At 49.1% G+C, this 16,470-nt stretch overlaps 1 protein-coding gene across 1 annotated transcript in view; it reads right to left on the reverse strand.

Moving 5' to 3' along the window:
* Nucleotides 1-16,470, reverse strand: part of WWC2 (WW and C2 domain containing 2) — a 153,829-nt gene that overhangs the window by 23,486 nt on the left and 113,873 nt on the right. The window contains exons 9-16 of the mRNA XM_055567449.1: nt 13,557-13,799; nt 8,722-8,811; nt 6,980-7,608; nt 4,421-4,550; nt 3,356-3,436; nt 3,177-3,263; nt 1,502-1,694; nt 99-263 (exon numbers count right to left, since the gene is read on the reverse strand). Coding sequence (XP_055423424.1) covers nt 99-263; nt 1,502-1,694; nt 3,177-3,263; nt 3,356-3,436; nt 4,421-4,550; nt 6,980-7,608; nt 8,722-8,811; nt 13,557-13,799 — 1,618 coding nt within the window. The remainder of the gene's footprint in view (nt 1-98; nt 264-1,501; nt 1,695-3,176; nt 3,264-3,355; nt 3,437-4,420; nt 4,551-6,979; nt 7,609-8,721; nt 8,812-13,556; nt 13,800-16,470) is intronic.

Below are 16,470 nucleotides of genomic sequence, written 5' to 3' on the forward strand. Positions count from 1 at the left end.
AAAAAAAAGAAACGACCCTGACCTCTACCTCAAAGCCTACACAAAGATTAATTTCAGAGGGGCTGCAGACCTAAGTGTCTCAGTAAGACTTGACTCACCAAGTCTACGGAATCCACGAGTGGCTGGCTTGGTTGAAATACCGAGTCCTCAGTCTCCTCTTCACTCTTCTTGCAGGGCATTTGCTTTGAGGGAAGCAAGTTATACCACAGAGTGAAAATCTCATTGGAAAAGGGTAGGTCCGCCAGGCTGATCTGAGTTCCGGCCTGTGTGAAAGGAAAGGAAACAAGGGGAAAAAAAGAGAGAGAGAAAATGAAATGTTTCAATCTATATTTGCTCCCTCTAATATAATGAAGATTATTAGACAAGCTTGTTTTAGGGGAAAAAAAAGATGCAATACTCATGATACAAAGCATTGGTGGATTTCTTTTTTTAAACCTCGAGATGTCTTATATTTTCAGGTGTGACTAAGTAAGAAACGTTAAAAAAGAAAAATGCAGTTGGCTCTTGAACACCATGAGGGTTAGGGGGGCCGACAGCACTCCCCACTCTGCCGTTGAAAATCCATGTGTTGGCCCTCGTATTCAAGGTTCCACAGCCTCAGATTCAACCAACCACAGATTATGTAGTATTACGGCATGAATTTAGTAGGTAAAAAAAAAAATCTGTGTGTAACTGGACCTTGAAAGAATCCCAGGGTTGATTTTTTGATTGGTGTTACAGCTGACCCTTGAGCTACATGCATTTCAGCTGGAGACAGCATGGCTTCCTGAACACCTGGGCACACCTCTAGACACCTGTGCCTGAACACCCTGTGCAACTCTGCTGGGATGTACTGATGTACACAGTGGTGGGCTGAACCCGCTATCAGTTGACGTGTGCAGTCTTCTGTGCTGGCGTGCAAGTATCCTATCGCTCTTAACAGTCATACTGAGGTCTTCCTACCAGCTCTACCCCCATCGCTGGGAGAACATGCTCAAGTAGGGAACTTTACTCACTGTTCTGCTTAAATTAAATTTGAACAGTGAACTAGGGGTGGGATGTCCTTTCGATATTTATCCATATTCACAAGCTGCGTGACCTTGAACACATGACCCCTCTAAGGAGTTCCTCATCTGCAAATGTCATCATACCCTTTTCCTGAGACTGTCGAGGGGATGAGTGAGATAATGTATGTAAAGTGCCCAGCACTGGGCTCATATTGGGAATAAATACGCATACTCTACAGTGATGATCATAACAGAGGCCAAAGTTCCAAAGGTTAGAAATAAAGAACTTGATTTTTACAGAGGATCATAATTGCTAAGCAAAATCAGAAAGGTCCGAAATAAAGAGAACGGAAAGCAGAGATTAAGACTTCAGACAAAAAAATGAAGTCACTGCTGGGCTGTGTTGGAGACACTGGGCAGACAGGCAGTAGTTCGGGGCTGGGAGAATGGCCACTGGAAAGGGACTCTCAGCACGTCCAGTGGTGTCACCTGAAGGTTGAAATGAGAGGCCCTACCAGGCACTCCTCCCTGCGGTGTTTCCCGACGGAGCACAGGTCCACCCTTAGGGTCTTCTGCTGCAGGGCCGTCTGGGAGATGGCCACTCTGAACACATCACTGAACAGCAGGGACTCCGCAGCTGGGTGCACTTTCGTTCGAAACAGACAGCTGACGTCACTTGAGGAGGGAAGCAGAGCAACCCGGAAATACCTGCAAAGAACAAGGATGAAATGGATTCACCGGTTCAATGATCCTGACTTCGAAACTGGTGTCTGGAATGATCCTCCCGGGGGAGGAGCACCGGGGACACCGACTTCATCGCCAACCCCAGGCTCACGGCCACCACGGTCATCGTTGTCATACCCAGGGGCTCGGAGGCTCTGTTCCTAACACACCGGTGCCCGCAGCATCCTGTATCATGCCAGGCCGAGCCTGCCCCCCCGCCCTGGAGCTGCAGCAAAGGCCCTCGGTAGGGAAGTGAGGGGGATGAAGACCTAGGAGTGGACGGATTTATGTCCCGCCTGCCCATGTCCGGCCAGTTCCACAGTGATCACCACCTGGACCTGGGAAAGTGGGGACACCAAGTAGACACGGGTGACTGTGTCCCAAAGAACACTCATCCTGTGCATTAGACAAGAAATGCTGATGGTCATTCCCTAGGGGTGGGACGTCTTGTCCTTCCAGAGGAAAAGAAACACTAAGGAGTGTACAGTTATGACAATTTAAGAGAGATGAATTTTTAACAGTTCAAAAAATCACTGCCTAACATCTCAGAAGTCTCAGATATGATCAACGGTTTCATGCTTTGTCAAATTCAGAGGAAGAGTCTGACAAAAACAGTACCTTCTACCACCACTTTCAAGTGAGTTTTCTGAGCGCATATTATATGAGGACCCACAGTCCCTATAAACAGCATGAGGTATTTAAATTCTGTTAAATTCCCAGAAACAGAATACCCATTAAATCCCTCCCCACTGCCCCATTTCCAGGCTTTCTAATTCATATTCTAAAGAGCTTCCTTCTCCGATAATAAAAAGTATAAGTTCACGTGAAGAACTGAGGAAGGCCATATTATTTATGTGTTTTGTATCGACACTGATTACGGGGACTCAGCATGAGAAACCTAGTGGACCCTGGGCAGCAGCCGTTAAGGCTGGAGGTGAAGCGGGAGAAATCGTCTTTCTCTGCCTTCCTGTTGTCATTCAGTCGCTGAGTCATGTCCGACTCCTTGTGACCCCATGGACTGAGCACGCCAGGCTCCCCTGTCCTCCACTATCTCCCGGAGTTTGCTCAAACTCATATCCAATGAGTCGGTGATGCCATGCAACCATCTCATCCTCTGTCTCCCCCTTCTCCTTTTGCCTTCAGTTAGGAGGGAGAAGTCACTGATAGACTCAGCAGCCAGTCACCCCTGAACACTATTGATGGGGACCCCCAACCTCAGAGCTGGGAGGCAGGCTCCTGGGGTGTTGGAGCCACCCCCTTAAGCCCCCACCTCGCTGTCCCGTTCATAAAACCAAAGGAGGGGGTGGGCCTGCCTCACCCCCTCTTCGTCTCTATCTAGAGCTCATGAAGGCATGACCAGCCCTGCTATATTCTTCCCCGTGTCTTCACCTGGATGAGCTGCTAGATGTAAAATTCTCACTCGGTAATTTGAAGTTCTTCGATTTGTTCTCCACAGATTCTACTTACACTTTTGAAGAGTGAGGTATCAGGAAGGCATGCAGATTTCGGAGTTGTGCTACAATCACCATGAAACTTGACCTTTTTGCCTCGTATCTGTTCAGAGAGAAGTGGATGAGATGAGGCAGGGCACAGGCCACTCGCCGGCGCAGGGAGGCAGGAAGCCGCCCTTCCGGAGCCGTCCTCACCTCAGCCCGATCTGCACCTGGGCCGTCTCCATGACCACGGTGTCCTCCTCGCTGTACGGCACGTCCTCGGCCTCACTGGGCCTGCGGATGGGGCAACGGCAGGACACGTGGAGCTGTGGTCGCTGTCTGCCTGCATGCATGCTAAGTCGCTTCGGTGGTGTCTGACTTTCTGCGACCCCCATGGACTGTAGCCCGCCAGGCTCCTCTGCCCATTGGATTCTCCAGGCAAGAACACTGGAGGGGGTTGCCGTGCCCGCCTCCAGGGGATCTTCCCAACCCAGGGAGGACCCGCGTCGCTTACCTCTCCCTGCATTGGCAGGCGGGTTCTTCACCACTAGTGCCACCTGGGAACTGTTTGCCCCTCACTGATTCTGAACAAAACCCTGAACTAACGGCACTCCTGGACTGGCCCATGGGCCTGACCCCACTGCAAGCTCACTCTTTCATATCTGGCTTCCCCTCGTCGGGAGGACTCTGCACCTGGGCTCCGAGGGGGAGGCCTGCCTGGTGGCTGGCTTTCCCATGGCTCCCCAGGACGTGCCGCACCCCGGACTGGGCTGCCTGAGACCTGCACACATGAGACGCTCCGTGCGCCAAACGGGCACTGGGCGGCCGCTGTGACGTGCCCAGTAAATCAAGCTTGCAGGATTTCCCTGGTGGTCCAGTGTGCAGGGGACACGGTGACCCTTGGTCTGAGAACTCAGATCAACACACCTCAGGGAAACTACACCCTTGCACCACAGCTACATGGAAGTCTGGGCGCTGAAGCTACAGAAACCCACAAACCACAGTGGAGATGCCCTGTGCTGCTACCTAGACCTGACACAAATAAATAAATAAATTTTAAAAAATTGAGTTTACGTCTCTAAGAGGTTCAGCTGATGAGCACATCAACCTGTTCCTCACTTCCCTGCCAGTGGGATGCTGCCGGCACCCCTGACCTTCTCAGGCCTGCCCCTGCTTTAATGCCCACAGCGCTTCCCGCTGCAGCGAGTGGACGGAGGGCAGGGCCCTCCTAGCCGGTCACCCACGTGCGTGCAGCAGCCACTCGGGCTGGGTCCTTACTGTTTCACGAACGCTTCGTAGACCCCGCTGTCCCCAGCCACCGACTCATCCGAGACCGCAGCCGACACGCAGGCGGTCTTCTCCCCCAGCAAGTGGATTCCTCTTCTTTTTGGTAACGATTTTTCAACATCTAGGGAGGGCAGAGTGACAGCCACCATTAGGATTTCTTCTTAGGAAAAGTTAAGTCTAACACATACACACCCACACCCAACACACACACACACACACACAGGCACACACATGCTTTGGTTCTGAGAAACTCAAAATAAAATTTCCACTGAGAATCAAGGATGTTACTATTCAAATCAACAGAAGTGGATGATTCCAGGTGCTATGACTTACAAAATCCTGGGATACTTGTTATTTTGGTCATTATTTGGGAAAGAATCTGGTGTTCCCCGGTCCTGGGATATTTTAAGGGGATGGATCAGTGGCACACACTCTCCTGAGTCCCCTGCCTCCCTTGTCTCAGTGATCACTACAGATGCCACGGTCAGGGGTAAGAAGCTGTCTGCCTCCCTCAAGTGCTGGAAAAGTTTCCATAACAGCTTCTGGTGCTCGATGGAAGAAACGTCTCTCCAGTCTCCATCCCCCCAGCTGCTGCTCTAATAGAAGTTAAAGGGGAAACATCTTTGACTTACAGAATTCCTCACTGGCTAAATACCATTAAAAACTGTGAGTTACTGAATCCTCACTGACTCCCACTTAACTTTTATCTCTGACTCATATTCATGGCTGGGCGTCCTGTGGAGAGCCGGCAGCCTCGTCTGAAGCTGTGCTCCCGTGTAATAAGCTGCAAGCCCATGGAGCGCTTTCATCCTCGGCCAGCGGAGAGCAGGGATCCACACTGGTATGCATTTCACCCCCCTTCTGAGTCGTGACTTTACATCTTGTTAAGATGTTTAAGTCTTGAGGCTCTAGATTCTGGATTGATTGCTGCCTTTCCCTTTTTATTTCTGGCAGGGGGAACGCTTCTTCCTTGATGATGGTGTGCCTTCTCTCCGCCCACCTCTCCTTCATGAGTGGTGAAGGTGATGACATGATTTATTGATTACCCCCAGGAATAACCACAGCAGCCTGAAATTGACTTTGACGGTGACAGAGACTGACTGTGGAAGGACTTCGGAGGTATTCTTGATTTCCACCATCCAACAGGGACAGGACGAAATGCTCGGGAACTGTAAGGTCCTTTAGGCCCAGAGCACAGAAGAAAAACAAAAACCCACTCCTCTTTCTTCCCTCTCTCTTGCTTTATCTTCCTTTCATAGATGTCAGTGGTTTGTGGTAGGAAATGGGTTTGGCAGAGTTTGCATTGCTCAGCGTCACAGGGGTGATATTAACTCCCGTGAGCTGCACACCAAGCGCCAGGCATGGCTGATGCTTCTGATGCATTATGAGAGCATCAACCTTCCCAGCACCTCACAAGGTAGATACAGTGCTGCCTCCACCTTGCAGGTGAGGAACAAACGAGCCTGAGAGATGGGGCAACGTGCTCGCTGGAACTGAGCGGCCCCTGAGATGCGAGTGCAGGTCCGGCTGGCTCCAGGGGGTGGTGGGCCCCAGTGCCACACACCGCACACCTTCCAGGGGGCAGGCGTGAGGCCCCACAGCACGTCTCTGCTTTGCTGGAGCCATTCTGTAAACACTGCTTTGGTGTTCCTTTTCTTTCCGGCTATTTATTTCAGTTAACACGTCACTTGCAGCTTTGGCACCTGTCGGGCGAGCGGCACACGAACCACCCAGCATCTCTGTCTGCACCCCAGGCGCTGGAGTCTCTTTCTTATCGTGTTTGGGGCGGGCTCCTCGGACCATAGCTGTGACCACCTGCCAACCAAGGTGCATGCCATCCCGGGATCTTTACAACCACATCTGCTGTATTAAAAGCTCCGGCCTCGCAAAAGTAAGCAATTAAAGCGCAGTAGATTCCCCCTCTGTTTCTGCCTCTCTGAGCTCAGAGGCAGGAGTGGGAACTCAACCCCACGGCAACTAGCTCTACAGCCAGAAGGTGGCAGGGCGATACCGCAGGCTGGGACCGCTTTCTCCAAATTAACTCTCCACGGAAAGGGAGAGTCTGGCATGAAACAGAAACTGTATTTATAGAGAATTCCCATAGCAATCTAAACATTGAACCTTGGTACTAATTAGCTGCTATGCTAATTGCCTTGGTTTGAATCTGTTTTAGGACAACTTTGAAAAAAAAAAAAAAAGTCCTCTTCCCCACCTCACTATTTTAGAAACAGACCCTTATCTGAAAGCCTGAAGAATGTTCACAAAGTATGTCCCCAGGCAGCTGCAGGACACAGCAGGGTTCCAGATGATATAATGGACATTTAATGATTAAATCTATTAAATACGGAAGGAGATTTGTATTTGATGAGAAAAAAAAAATGTGCAAGTTATAGCAATAAACGTTCTTTCCCAAATGAAGCCAAAATGAGAAAAGAGGAGCAGAAAGAGAAGGGGGACATGTACCAATACTTGCTCCCACAGAAAAAGATACCTCCCTTCATCCTCTAAGATGGTTTGGCAGGGGCAGCTTAGAGCTGGGTCTCTGTGTACCTGCGGGCCCCTCATACAGCGGCTCCTGAGCACACTCGCCGAGCTCCTTGTTCTCGTCCAGCAGAGACGAGGGCGCTCCTCCCGGGTCAGGGTCCAGCAGCAGCTGATGCTCTCTGAGGCTGATGTCTGCAAAGTGGCTGCTCAGCTCGCAGTCCTCAAAGTCAGCAGAGAACTGGTGGAGGGGGCTGTCGTGGGTAGACATGGGGAATGCACCTTCCAAGACCAAGGGGGAGCCAGGCGGAGACAGGGAAGATAGGGAGGACCTCGAGGACAGGGATGTCACGGACTTGGGGGGCTCGGCCAGGGGCGTGGGGTGGCCTGGGGCTGCGGCTGCGGCTGCCGCCCCCCCGGGGCCGCTCTGGCCAGGCTGGCTCGGGGACTTGGCCACCTCGTGTTCGTGGATGGTGGTGATGGGGCCGGAAGGCATGTAGCCGCCTTTCTCCTGCAGGAGGAAGTCCAGTTTGTACTGATAATCCGTGTCCAGCTGGTCGCCCTGGCTGGTGTAGTAGAGCTCGCTGGAGCTGAGGGAGTTCAGCGACCCTCTGCTGGATGTGTTCAGGGACCCCCGGCTGGAGGCCAGGGAGCCCAGGCTGCTTCCGGAGGACACGGACAGCGTGCTGGCGGAGAGGCTGGGAGGGGAAGGAGCACGGTGAGAGCCTGGACGTGGGCTTCCCTGGCGGCTCAGCGGCAGAGACCCTGCACGCTGAGCAGCCACGCAGCCTGTGCGCCACAGCTACTGAGCCCGGGGGCTGCCGCTACTGACGCCCGAGCACCCTGGAGCCTGTGCTCAGCGACAAGAGACGCCGCTGCCACAAGCAGCCCAAGCACAGCAGCTAGAGAGGGGCCCCTGCTCGCCACAGCTGGAGAAAAGCCCACGCAACAACGGAAAACCAGCACAGCCAAAATAAATAAATAAATAAAACTTAAAAAACAAAAACAAAACAAGAAACTTCGATGATGTGGATGGAAGCCTCTGCTGGCTCCTTCGGCAGAGAGGGAAGGAACCAAGTGATGCCAAAGATGAAGGCCAACGACTGGGTAAGGGCATCTGCTGGCACACCACACGTTTCCATGGCCAGTCTCGAACGTTTCCAACCCGGCTCTCTAAAGGCTCTTTAAGGAGCAATCCTACTCTTACCAAAAATACTCCTCCTCGTGTAAAAGTTTACAAAAAATTTAAAAAAGGGATCAAACATCTATTGATAAATCTGTCTGCATAAATATCCAGACGCAACCGTGCAACTAAAAATATATAAAAGTGTGTGTGTGGAGGTAAACAGTATGAAGGGTTAATGCAGTGACTTAAAGAACGAAATCTTTTATTGTGAGAGAGGAAAAGGCCAGCTTCTAAAGACAAAGGCCGCTAGGCTCACTTCCCTTCTTCCTCTTTCTGTGTATATTTTGGAAGTGAATGTGTGGCTATTTTAGGGCAAATCTCCCTTTTTAAAAGAAGGGATGATGTGGAGAAATGTGTTATTTTCCTAAGTATGTCCTGATCATTCAAATATATCTTCTTTCCAACACATTGCAAACAGCTTCCAAACAGGACCCTGGGGTTCATGAAAGCAAACAAACAAGTCTCTCCAACTTTAAATCTGGTCATCTAGGTTTTAACTGTACCAGTGTAACTATTTTCTTACTTTTAAGTCATCAAAAATAAAGAGGAGGTAATTGAAGCAGAATTGCAACATGCCTGAAGGTAGCCAAGAAAAATTTTCCCTTCAAGAACCAAACAGGCTTACTTTTTAAGTTGTGAATGCAAATGTGTAGTTAATTTAGTAGTTTCTTCAAGTTTCTGTAGCAGCGCTTTCCTTCGCTCTTCCAATTTCAATCTAGACAAAAAAAAAAAAGAGAGAAATAAATTTATTTTCGACGTAACTACGATAAGCATAGAAACTGAAGGGAAAATAAAAAGGTTCTTATTATTTTCCCTTGTGAAATCCAAATGAACTCAACACAGAGAAAACAGAACCACCCATCAGAAGGAAAGTGGTCAGAGCCATCCACAGCCACTGAGTGAAGGGGGAGAGATGTCCACATGGCCAGTGTTACTAGAACTTGTAGAATTCTGGTATTCTAAAATTTTCTTAAATGAGTAAAAAAACCCTCACACTCACAAATTAGGGAAAGACAGTGGGGAGGAAAAGAAAACAAAGGAGATGAGCAAAGAGTAAGGATCCTTCTGCAGGCTTGTGACTTCCGCTTCCGTTACTAAAACATCTGACAACAATAACAGGAATTAGGAAATAACAGGAATTAGGAAAGATCATCTGAGCATGGAATTTGGTAAGGACTGTTCTGAAATCATATTCAGTGACAAGAATTCCAATTTTATTTTGATGAGAATTCTGGCGATTAAGAAACAAATTAGTCCAGTGTCCATATTCCCAGTGTGAGCTAATCTTGGCTTAACCCTTTGAGCAAGCAAAAGACATAAAAGTGATTTCCTTCGACAGCACCTCTCATCACCTGCAACTGGATTTTCATGAAACTTAATCCACATTCAGCTGAACAAGTTTTTATGAGATTGAAAAAAAAACCCAAGTATTATGGGATTGTGTACTTGAGTAAGCCATTTTAAAAACACATCAAACATACTGTCTACATCAGGGTCTTTAGACATCATTGAAAAGAGCAGAAGGGGACCCAGGAAATCACAATTTCAGTTCTGGGGTGGGCTGCTTACTGGCGTGTTCTTACGGTAAGTCACCTAACTGTGGCTCCTGACTTCATCTGTAAAATGGTGATTATAATCCTGCCGTGTCCACCTGCTAAGGCTGTGCAAGGGATCAAACGGAGCCAGCCACGTGCGTGAAAGAACTCCGCAGACATCAAAACCAATCTCCCGTGTTCAGAGCCTCAGCACACCCTGCAAGGTGCCGATACAAAAATTAGCTACTTTTCTTTGCAGAAAAAGAAAACTTCCCTAATTTTTCAACCTCTTTGAAATCCTATGTACGTTTTAGGCAGCGAGGAAACATGCCCATATTTTATTTATAGATATCTATCCTTTGATGTCTCACCAACACAATTTCACTCTGTGTTAAAATTAAAAAAAAAGTAACTCTTGTCATTTTGTTTAGTACTTCAAAAGGTGATAAATTCTTAATTCACAGCTTTCACAGGTGTATTTTGAAAAGGAGTATCATCCCTATTTTTTTTTTTAAATCTCTTACATATACACAAAAACAAGGAAAAATATTAATTCAAAGTAGATGAATTGAATTAGAAGGTACACAAAGGTCTGGAGAAAGTCCTTCAATCTACCTGATACAGAAGCAGTACTTTTGAGGTAAGTTTTAAAACTAAGTGTCACACATATATGAAGGTTTTCTGGTGTGTTAAAAAGAGAGACATTGCTTTGCCAACAAAGGTCTATCTAGTCAAAGATATGGTTTTTCCAGTAGTCATGTTTCGATGTGAGAGTTGGACTATAAAGAAAGCTGAGCACCAAAGAATTGATGCTTTTGAACTGCGGTGTTGGAGAAGACTCTTGAGAGTGCCTTGGACTGCAAGGAGATCCAACCAGTCCATCCTAAAGGAGATCAGTCCTGAATATTCATTGGAAGGACTGATGTTGAAGCTGAAACTCCAATACTTTGGCCCCCTGATGCAAAGAGCTGACTCATTTGAAAAGACCCTGATGCTGGGAAAGACTGAAGGTGGGAGAAGGGGACGACAAAGGATGAGATGGTCGGATGGCATCACCAACTCGATGGACATGAGTTTGGGTGGACTCTGGGAGTTGGTGATGGACAGGGAGGCCTGGCATGCTGCAGTCCATGGGGTCACAGAGTCGGACACGACTGAGCGACTGAACTGAACTGAAGGAGGCTTCAGTGAGACAGTGTGTTTCATGCTGCAATTTAAATTCGAAGCTTTCTGTCCTAGTCAGTCATACTTGATGGTCCCCGTGTCCTTCCCTGATGATGGCTCAGGTGCTGCTCTTCTGGACCCTTTCTGGTTCCCTTGAACCCCCGAGGCCTGGCCTGTGTCCCACCACTGGACCCTAAGCTCCTGGAGGGCAGGCCTCAGCTCTTTCTCCCCATTCCACCCAGGCTGCCTGGAGAGCCCAGGACCCCCTCCCCAGGCCCCGTCCAGCAGGTGTCTAGGTAACAGGTCACTGAGAGAAGCTTAACGAAGGCTCCAGGAGTCACAGAAGCCCCGCCAGGTGGGTGCGGCTGTCACTGTCCTTGGTCAAGAGCCCCACCTCCTGTTTTTGATGGGATCAGAGCCTCTCCCGGTGGGAGCTGGTTCCCAGTCTCCTTCCTGGGAAATGACCTCTCCCCCTTCTGTGGTAGGGCCCAAGATGCTACTCAGACATCAGCCCTGTCTCCCCTCACTCTTCTCCAGCCGGGGCCGGTGGTCCTCCTGAGTGAGAAGGATCTCTTCCATCTGGCCCCAAAGGACCCCTCCCATGGTCCCACGGCTCCACACCACGGCTCGTCATACCCCTCACCTCTGCCCCAGTGTCCCCAGGGTGAAGGCGCATATCATCTACAGAAGGAACAAGTTCCTTTTCCATTAAAAAACAAAAAACAAAAAACAAAATTACATTCATACCGCCTCCCACTTGCTACAAATTTTTTTTCAGTGAGTGAAGTGAAAGTCGCTCAGTCGTATCTGATTCTTTGTGACCCCATGGACTGGATAGTCCATGGAATTCTCCAGGCCAGAATACTGGAGTGGGTAGCCATTCCCTTCTCCAGGGGATCTTCCCAACCCAGGGATCAAACCCAGGTCTCCCACATTGCAGGCGGATTCTGTACCAGCTGAGCCACAAGGGAAACCCTTTTTTTCAGAACCAGTGGCAAAAATATTCTTATAATTAAGAGAGAATGAAGACATCTTGGCAAGACATAAGGCAAAACCTCTAAAAGTTACGAAAAAAGAAGGAGCAATGTTAAGATCTTATCAGCTGTAGGAAAGTGCAGGGTTTAAGGAATTTCAGTAACTGCAAGGAAAGGACAGGCAGATGCGTAGGAAGGCTTTTTTCATTTGAGAGCCCTTTCTCTGCAGAAGACGGGTCACACGGAGCATTACTCCGCCCGATGCGCTTTACGACCACTAGAGGGCGAGCTTGATCCCCTTGGTCCTGTGAGTCAGGGCCGCCTCAAGGACTGGGGCTGCGGGATTCTGGGGGCTCCCGCCGGCTGATAATTTATGTGAGTTCTGTGGACTCTTGCGGAGACCACAAGTCAGTAACGACCCAGAATCTCACCTGAGAATCTCTTAAATCTTGAAATTGAAGAAACACAGACACAGACACTCAAGAGCATCAAGATAATTCAGGGAAACAACTGAAGTCTGCCTTCTGACCCTTACGTTTTGTTCCTTTTGGTCTTGCTCAGATGGATCCCTACCTGGCCAGCCCGGCTCACACCTGCCTGTGGGCTGAGCCTGCAGCTCACAAGACTAGAGATGTCAGCGCGGGAGGGGAGGAGACGCAGGGGAGTGACGACAAGTATTTAAGACAGCGAAAGGCCGTCATCTGTAACAGGTCCCCCGGATACTTTCTCACGCTCCCGAAAGCTGTGAGGCGGCAGCCACGAGTCATCTCCGTCAGCACCTTAACTCACGGAGGCCAACGCTCCCCACACGGTCACGGTTAAACAGGTGCCCACGCTAACACGTGACTAGCAATGTCAGAGCTGCTTTTCCCTGCCCACCATCCCCACCTTCTCCACCACTCTACTTCTCAAATACTTTGGTATTATGTCAACATACAACCTTAAACGTGTATAGAGGACAAGGCATGCAAGAAGCCAAGAAGTTTAAAAAAAAAAAGAAAAAAAAGGGACTGGATTATGGCTGGGGGATTTTAAACTTACTTCCAGGTCACCTGAAAATATGCAAATGTGAATTTCTTGCCCTTCATTCTGCTCCTTACCTGTGGGCCTAAATGATGGGTGCGGGGTGGGGTTCTAAAGGGCTACTTGGCCTATGGTTGAGACAGGGAAACGGGTCTGGGCATCTGTCAGTGCGGCCTGGACCCCGGGGGGCAATGGCCTTATGGCAAACCTGTACACACGCGTCCCCCGGCCTGAGAGTGCAGCTGATCTGTTTACAGAACTGCATTTTTTTTTTTAAGATCAAATGATCAATTTACACCTTCCCACAGGAAGATCTAAAAATGGCTTAAAGTATTTTCCTTTCTATTTTCCACCTGCTTCAGATGAGGATTTTCAACTGACAAAGTCCAAGCGAACGTCTTGTGACCTGGTGAAATATCAAAGGGAGCAAGAGGTCTTTTCCTTGTGAACTGAAAAGCAATCAACTTTTGCATTCTTGTGAGTAATAAAGCCCAGAGTAGGAAGCTTCGGGCTGCTCTAACAGTCCAGATAATCTCTCTTATCAGAGTGTGATAGTTTACAGCCACTGTTATCAGACTGCATTCCTGGTTTTCTGTCAACATTCCTTACTTATTCAACATCTGTCTCAGGCATTTTCACGTTCTCAGCAATTGTGGAGGAGCCAAGGGGCCCAAGGAGAGTGTGCTTTACCGCTCTACGGGGGGAAGTCCTTTGTGCTGGCTCTCGGTCCAACAAGGGCAGGTGTGTTTGAGGCAGGGACGAACCTCTCGGCCAGGGCCTGGCTGGGCACGCCCCTCACAGCCAGCAGCTCCTCCTCCAGCCGCTGCCTCTCCGCCTCCAGGCTCTCCAGCTCATCCTGCGTGCGCCTCTGTGGGGTGACGAACTGCAGCTCCTTCAGAAGCTCTTCCTTCTCATGGATCAGCATCAGCTTCTCCTTCTCTACGTCCAGCGTCCCAGGCCACGCCTCGCTGTCCAGCTTTGACAGTTCAATTTTCAGGTTGGCCATACTGAAATAAAACCTAGAGTCAGTATCTTCTAAGAACCTATAATGGAGAATAATCTGAAAAATAATATGGTGGTGGTTTAGACGCTAAGGTGCGTCTCTTTTGCGACCCCATGGACGGTAGCCCACCAGGCCCCTCCATCCATGGGATTCTCCAGGCAAGAATACTGGAGTGGGTTGCGATTCCCTTCTCCAGGGGATCTTCCCAACCCAGGGATCGAACCCATGCCTCCTGCATTGCAGGCAGATTCTTTACCATCTGAGCCACTGGGGAAGCCCCCCACCCTCGATAATATATGTGTATATGTATAACTGAATTACCTTGCTGTGCACCTGAAACACTGTGAGTCAACTGTACTTCTATAAAATATATATATTATGAAAATAAAATAAGACAAAATAAAATAAAATGGCCATGTACATTCTAAGAAGTCCCAAGGAGGGGGAAACACTAGGCAGGCTAAGTTTGGGGTTGACCTCCCAGGGGCGGCTGTGACGGGTGGGTGAGAGGCTGAGGGAACCACAGGCCCTAGTCGGGTCCCTGAGCTGATGCTACACTTACTTCTCATCCGCCTCACCCTCCCCACCTTTAGAATCCAGGTTATCACACTTACTACCTGAAAAGAAGGATGAAGGTCAAACTACACAGATGCTTAAGAAGCAGAGGACCAGTCAGCCCTGATGCGTGGAGGAAGACCTGAGGACTTTGTTAAAAAACAAACAAACCAGCAACTCTGGTGATTGACGCCTGAAATGCTGTCATGCTGGCTCGCTTCCTCTGGGTCGAGATGCTGAACCCGGGCTACGCTGGCAGCAACTGAAGATCAGCCAGTTGGGGGAGGGGAGAAGACAGGGCTGGGCCACCCGAAACCACGACCAAGGCAGCCCCTCAAGGTTCCAGCATCGCCAGAGAAGAGCAGGCGGGCTGGGCCTCCTCCAGCCATGTCCTTGGGCCATGCACAGGGAGCTTGATTCCAGCTCCGGGCCTGGGCGGAGTCTACACCACGTGCCGCACACTCCCCGAGCCGGTCCCACCGACATGCGACGACCTGGTTTTGCTCTGCACACAGCTAGCAGCTGGCAGCGGCAGCAGGAAGGGCCCTACCAGGGTGGTGGCAGGAAGGAGCGACGTGGCCAGGAGTGCGGGGAGGAGGAAAACGCAGCCAAGGGACTCCTCCCCAGCTTCATGATTTTGCTGATCCCAGACCTCACTGCGTCTAGAGCTTCGTACTCAACCATCAAGTCAACTACGATTCAATCAGAATGACCACCCGAATCCAATAACTTGGTTTGGGGCACTGTGAGGGCTGTTGGGACTGTTCACGAGAAGAATGGCACTTGGCTGTTTTGACCACAAGCACAAGACCAAGGCAAACTATGGGGACTCCCCTGGTGGTCCAGTGGCTAAGACCCCTCACTCCCAACTCCGGGGCTCTGGGTTCGATTCCTGGTCAGGGAACCAGACCCCACATGTCACAACTAAGAGTTTGCAAGCTACAACTAAGACCTGGAGCAGCGAAACAAATAGATAAATAAATATCTTTCAAAAAGGTAAACTATGAACACAACTGATATTGGCATTAGGAACCCTATATTCCTATTTCAAAATGTTGGATGATTACTCTGGTATTATCACAGCACATAGCAGAAGATGATGAAGAGAGAAAAGGGGGTGCCTGCCCCCACTTTTAGATGGAAGAAGTTGTAGAAGAAAAGAAAAAGGTGATTGAAAAATGTTATCAGGACCAAGAGGGAAGTAGCTCCACATTCTTATGCCTTAAGTTTCCTGTTTGAGTTAAAAAGAAAGTTGCCACCTTAAACTGTGGTGTGTGTATAATGTACTTGTGATTTTCACCTGTCATCTGCACTTATGATAGATATAACATCAGCTATTCTTCAGCTTTAACCACAAAACTGTAAACAACTGTCTCAACGTACCGGAAAATTAATCATCAAAATGCTAAATAAGCATGATATTATTAGCTTCATTAAGCATGTAAAAGGCTGCAGGAGAAAATAGGTTTCCAAGAAACAACCCAAACACAAGTAAACACAAAATTCTTTACTTATTCAGAATTAAGGAAGAAAAAGCACTTTCAACACACAGAGAAACCCCCGAGACTTACCATCTCCTCAGAATCACTAGTAACTAAAGCAAAACCTCGAATGGTAACAGAAACAGCAATGCAACCGAATGGGAAAGAACCAACATCTTAAGTCTTGATGGGACTGAATTAAACAACTGAAGCGCGAGCAATGATGTAGTAAAAGAAAGAGCAGCACCTGTTGCTTGTGGGATCAGGCGTTAGGTAGGTCTTGAATTTGATTTGGAAAGAGTGCGCTAAATCTGGGCAAGAAACCGTGACGCTTTCTGAGAACACCTAGAAGACAAGTGCTGTTTAAGCTCCAGATGGAGCCAGAGTCCAGCAGAAGCTCAAGCTGGCCCAAGGGAAGTTGAGTCAAACCCCAAGGATGAAGGGGGATGAGGCTCGCCTCCCCAAGATTAATTCTGAGTTATGGCTGCTCTCCTTCGGAAAGCCAGACAGTGATCCTGGCTTTGTTTATGTCGGAGCCAAGGAATTCTGGCGGCTCAGGGGCTGCTGTGCTCATAACCTGAGTGACCCGAACAGGCTCCCAGGTCCCCAGGCCGCAACAGCACAAAGGAGCCCTCAGTC

The sequence above is a fragment of the Bubalus kerabau genome, chromosome 2, assembly GCF_029407905.1.
Source record: "Bubalus kerabau isolate K-KA32 ecotype Philippines breed swamp buffalo chromosome 2, PCC_UOA_SB_1v2, whole genome shotgun sequence".
Taxonomy (NCBI): domain Eukaryota; kingdom Metazoa; phylum Chordata; class Mammalia; order Artiodactyla; family Bovidae; genus Bubalus; species Bubalus kerabau.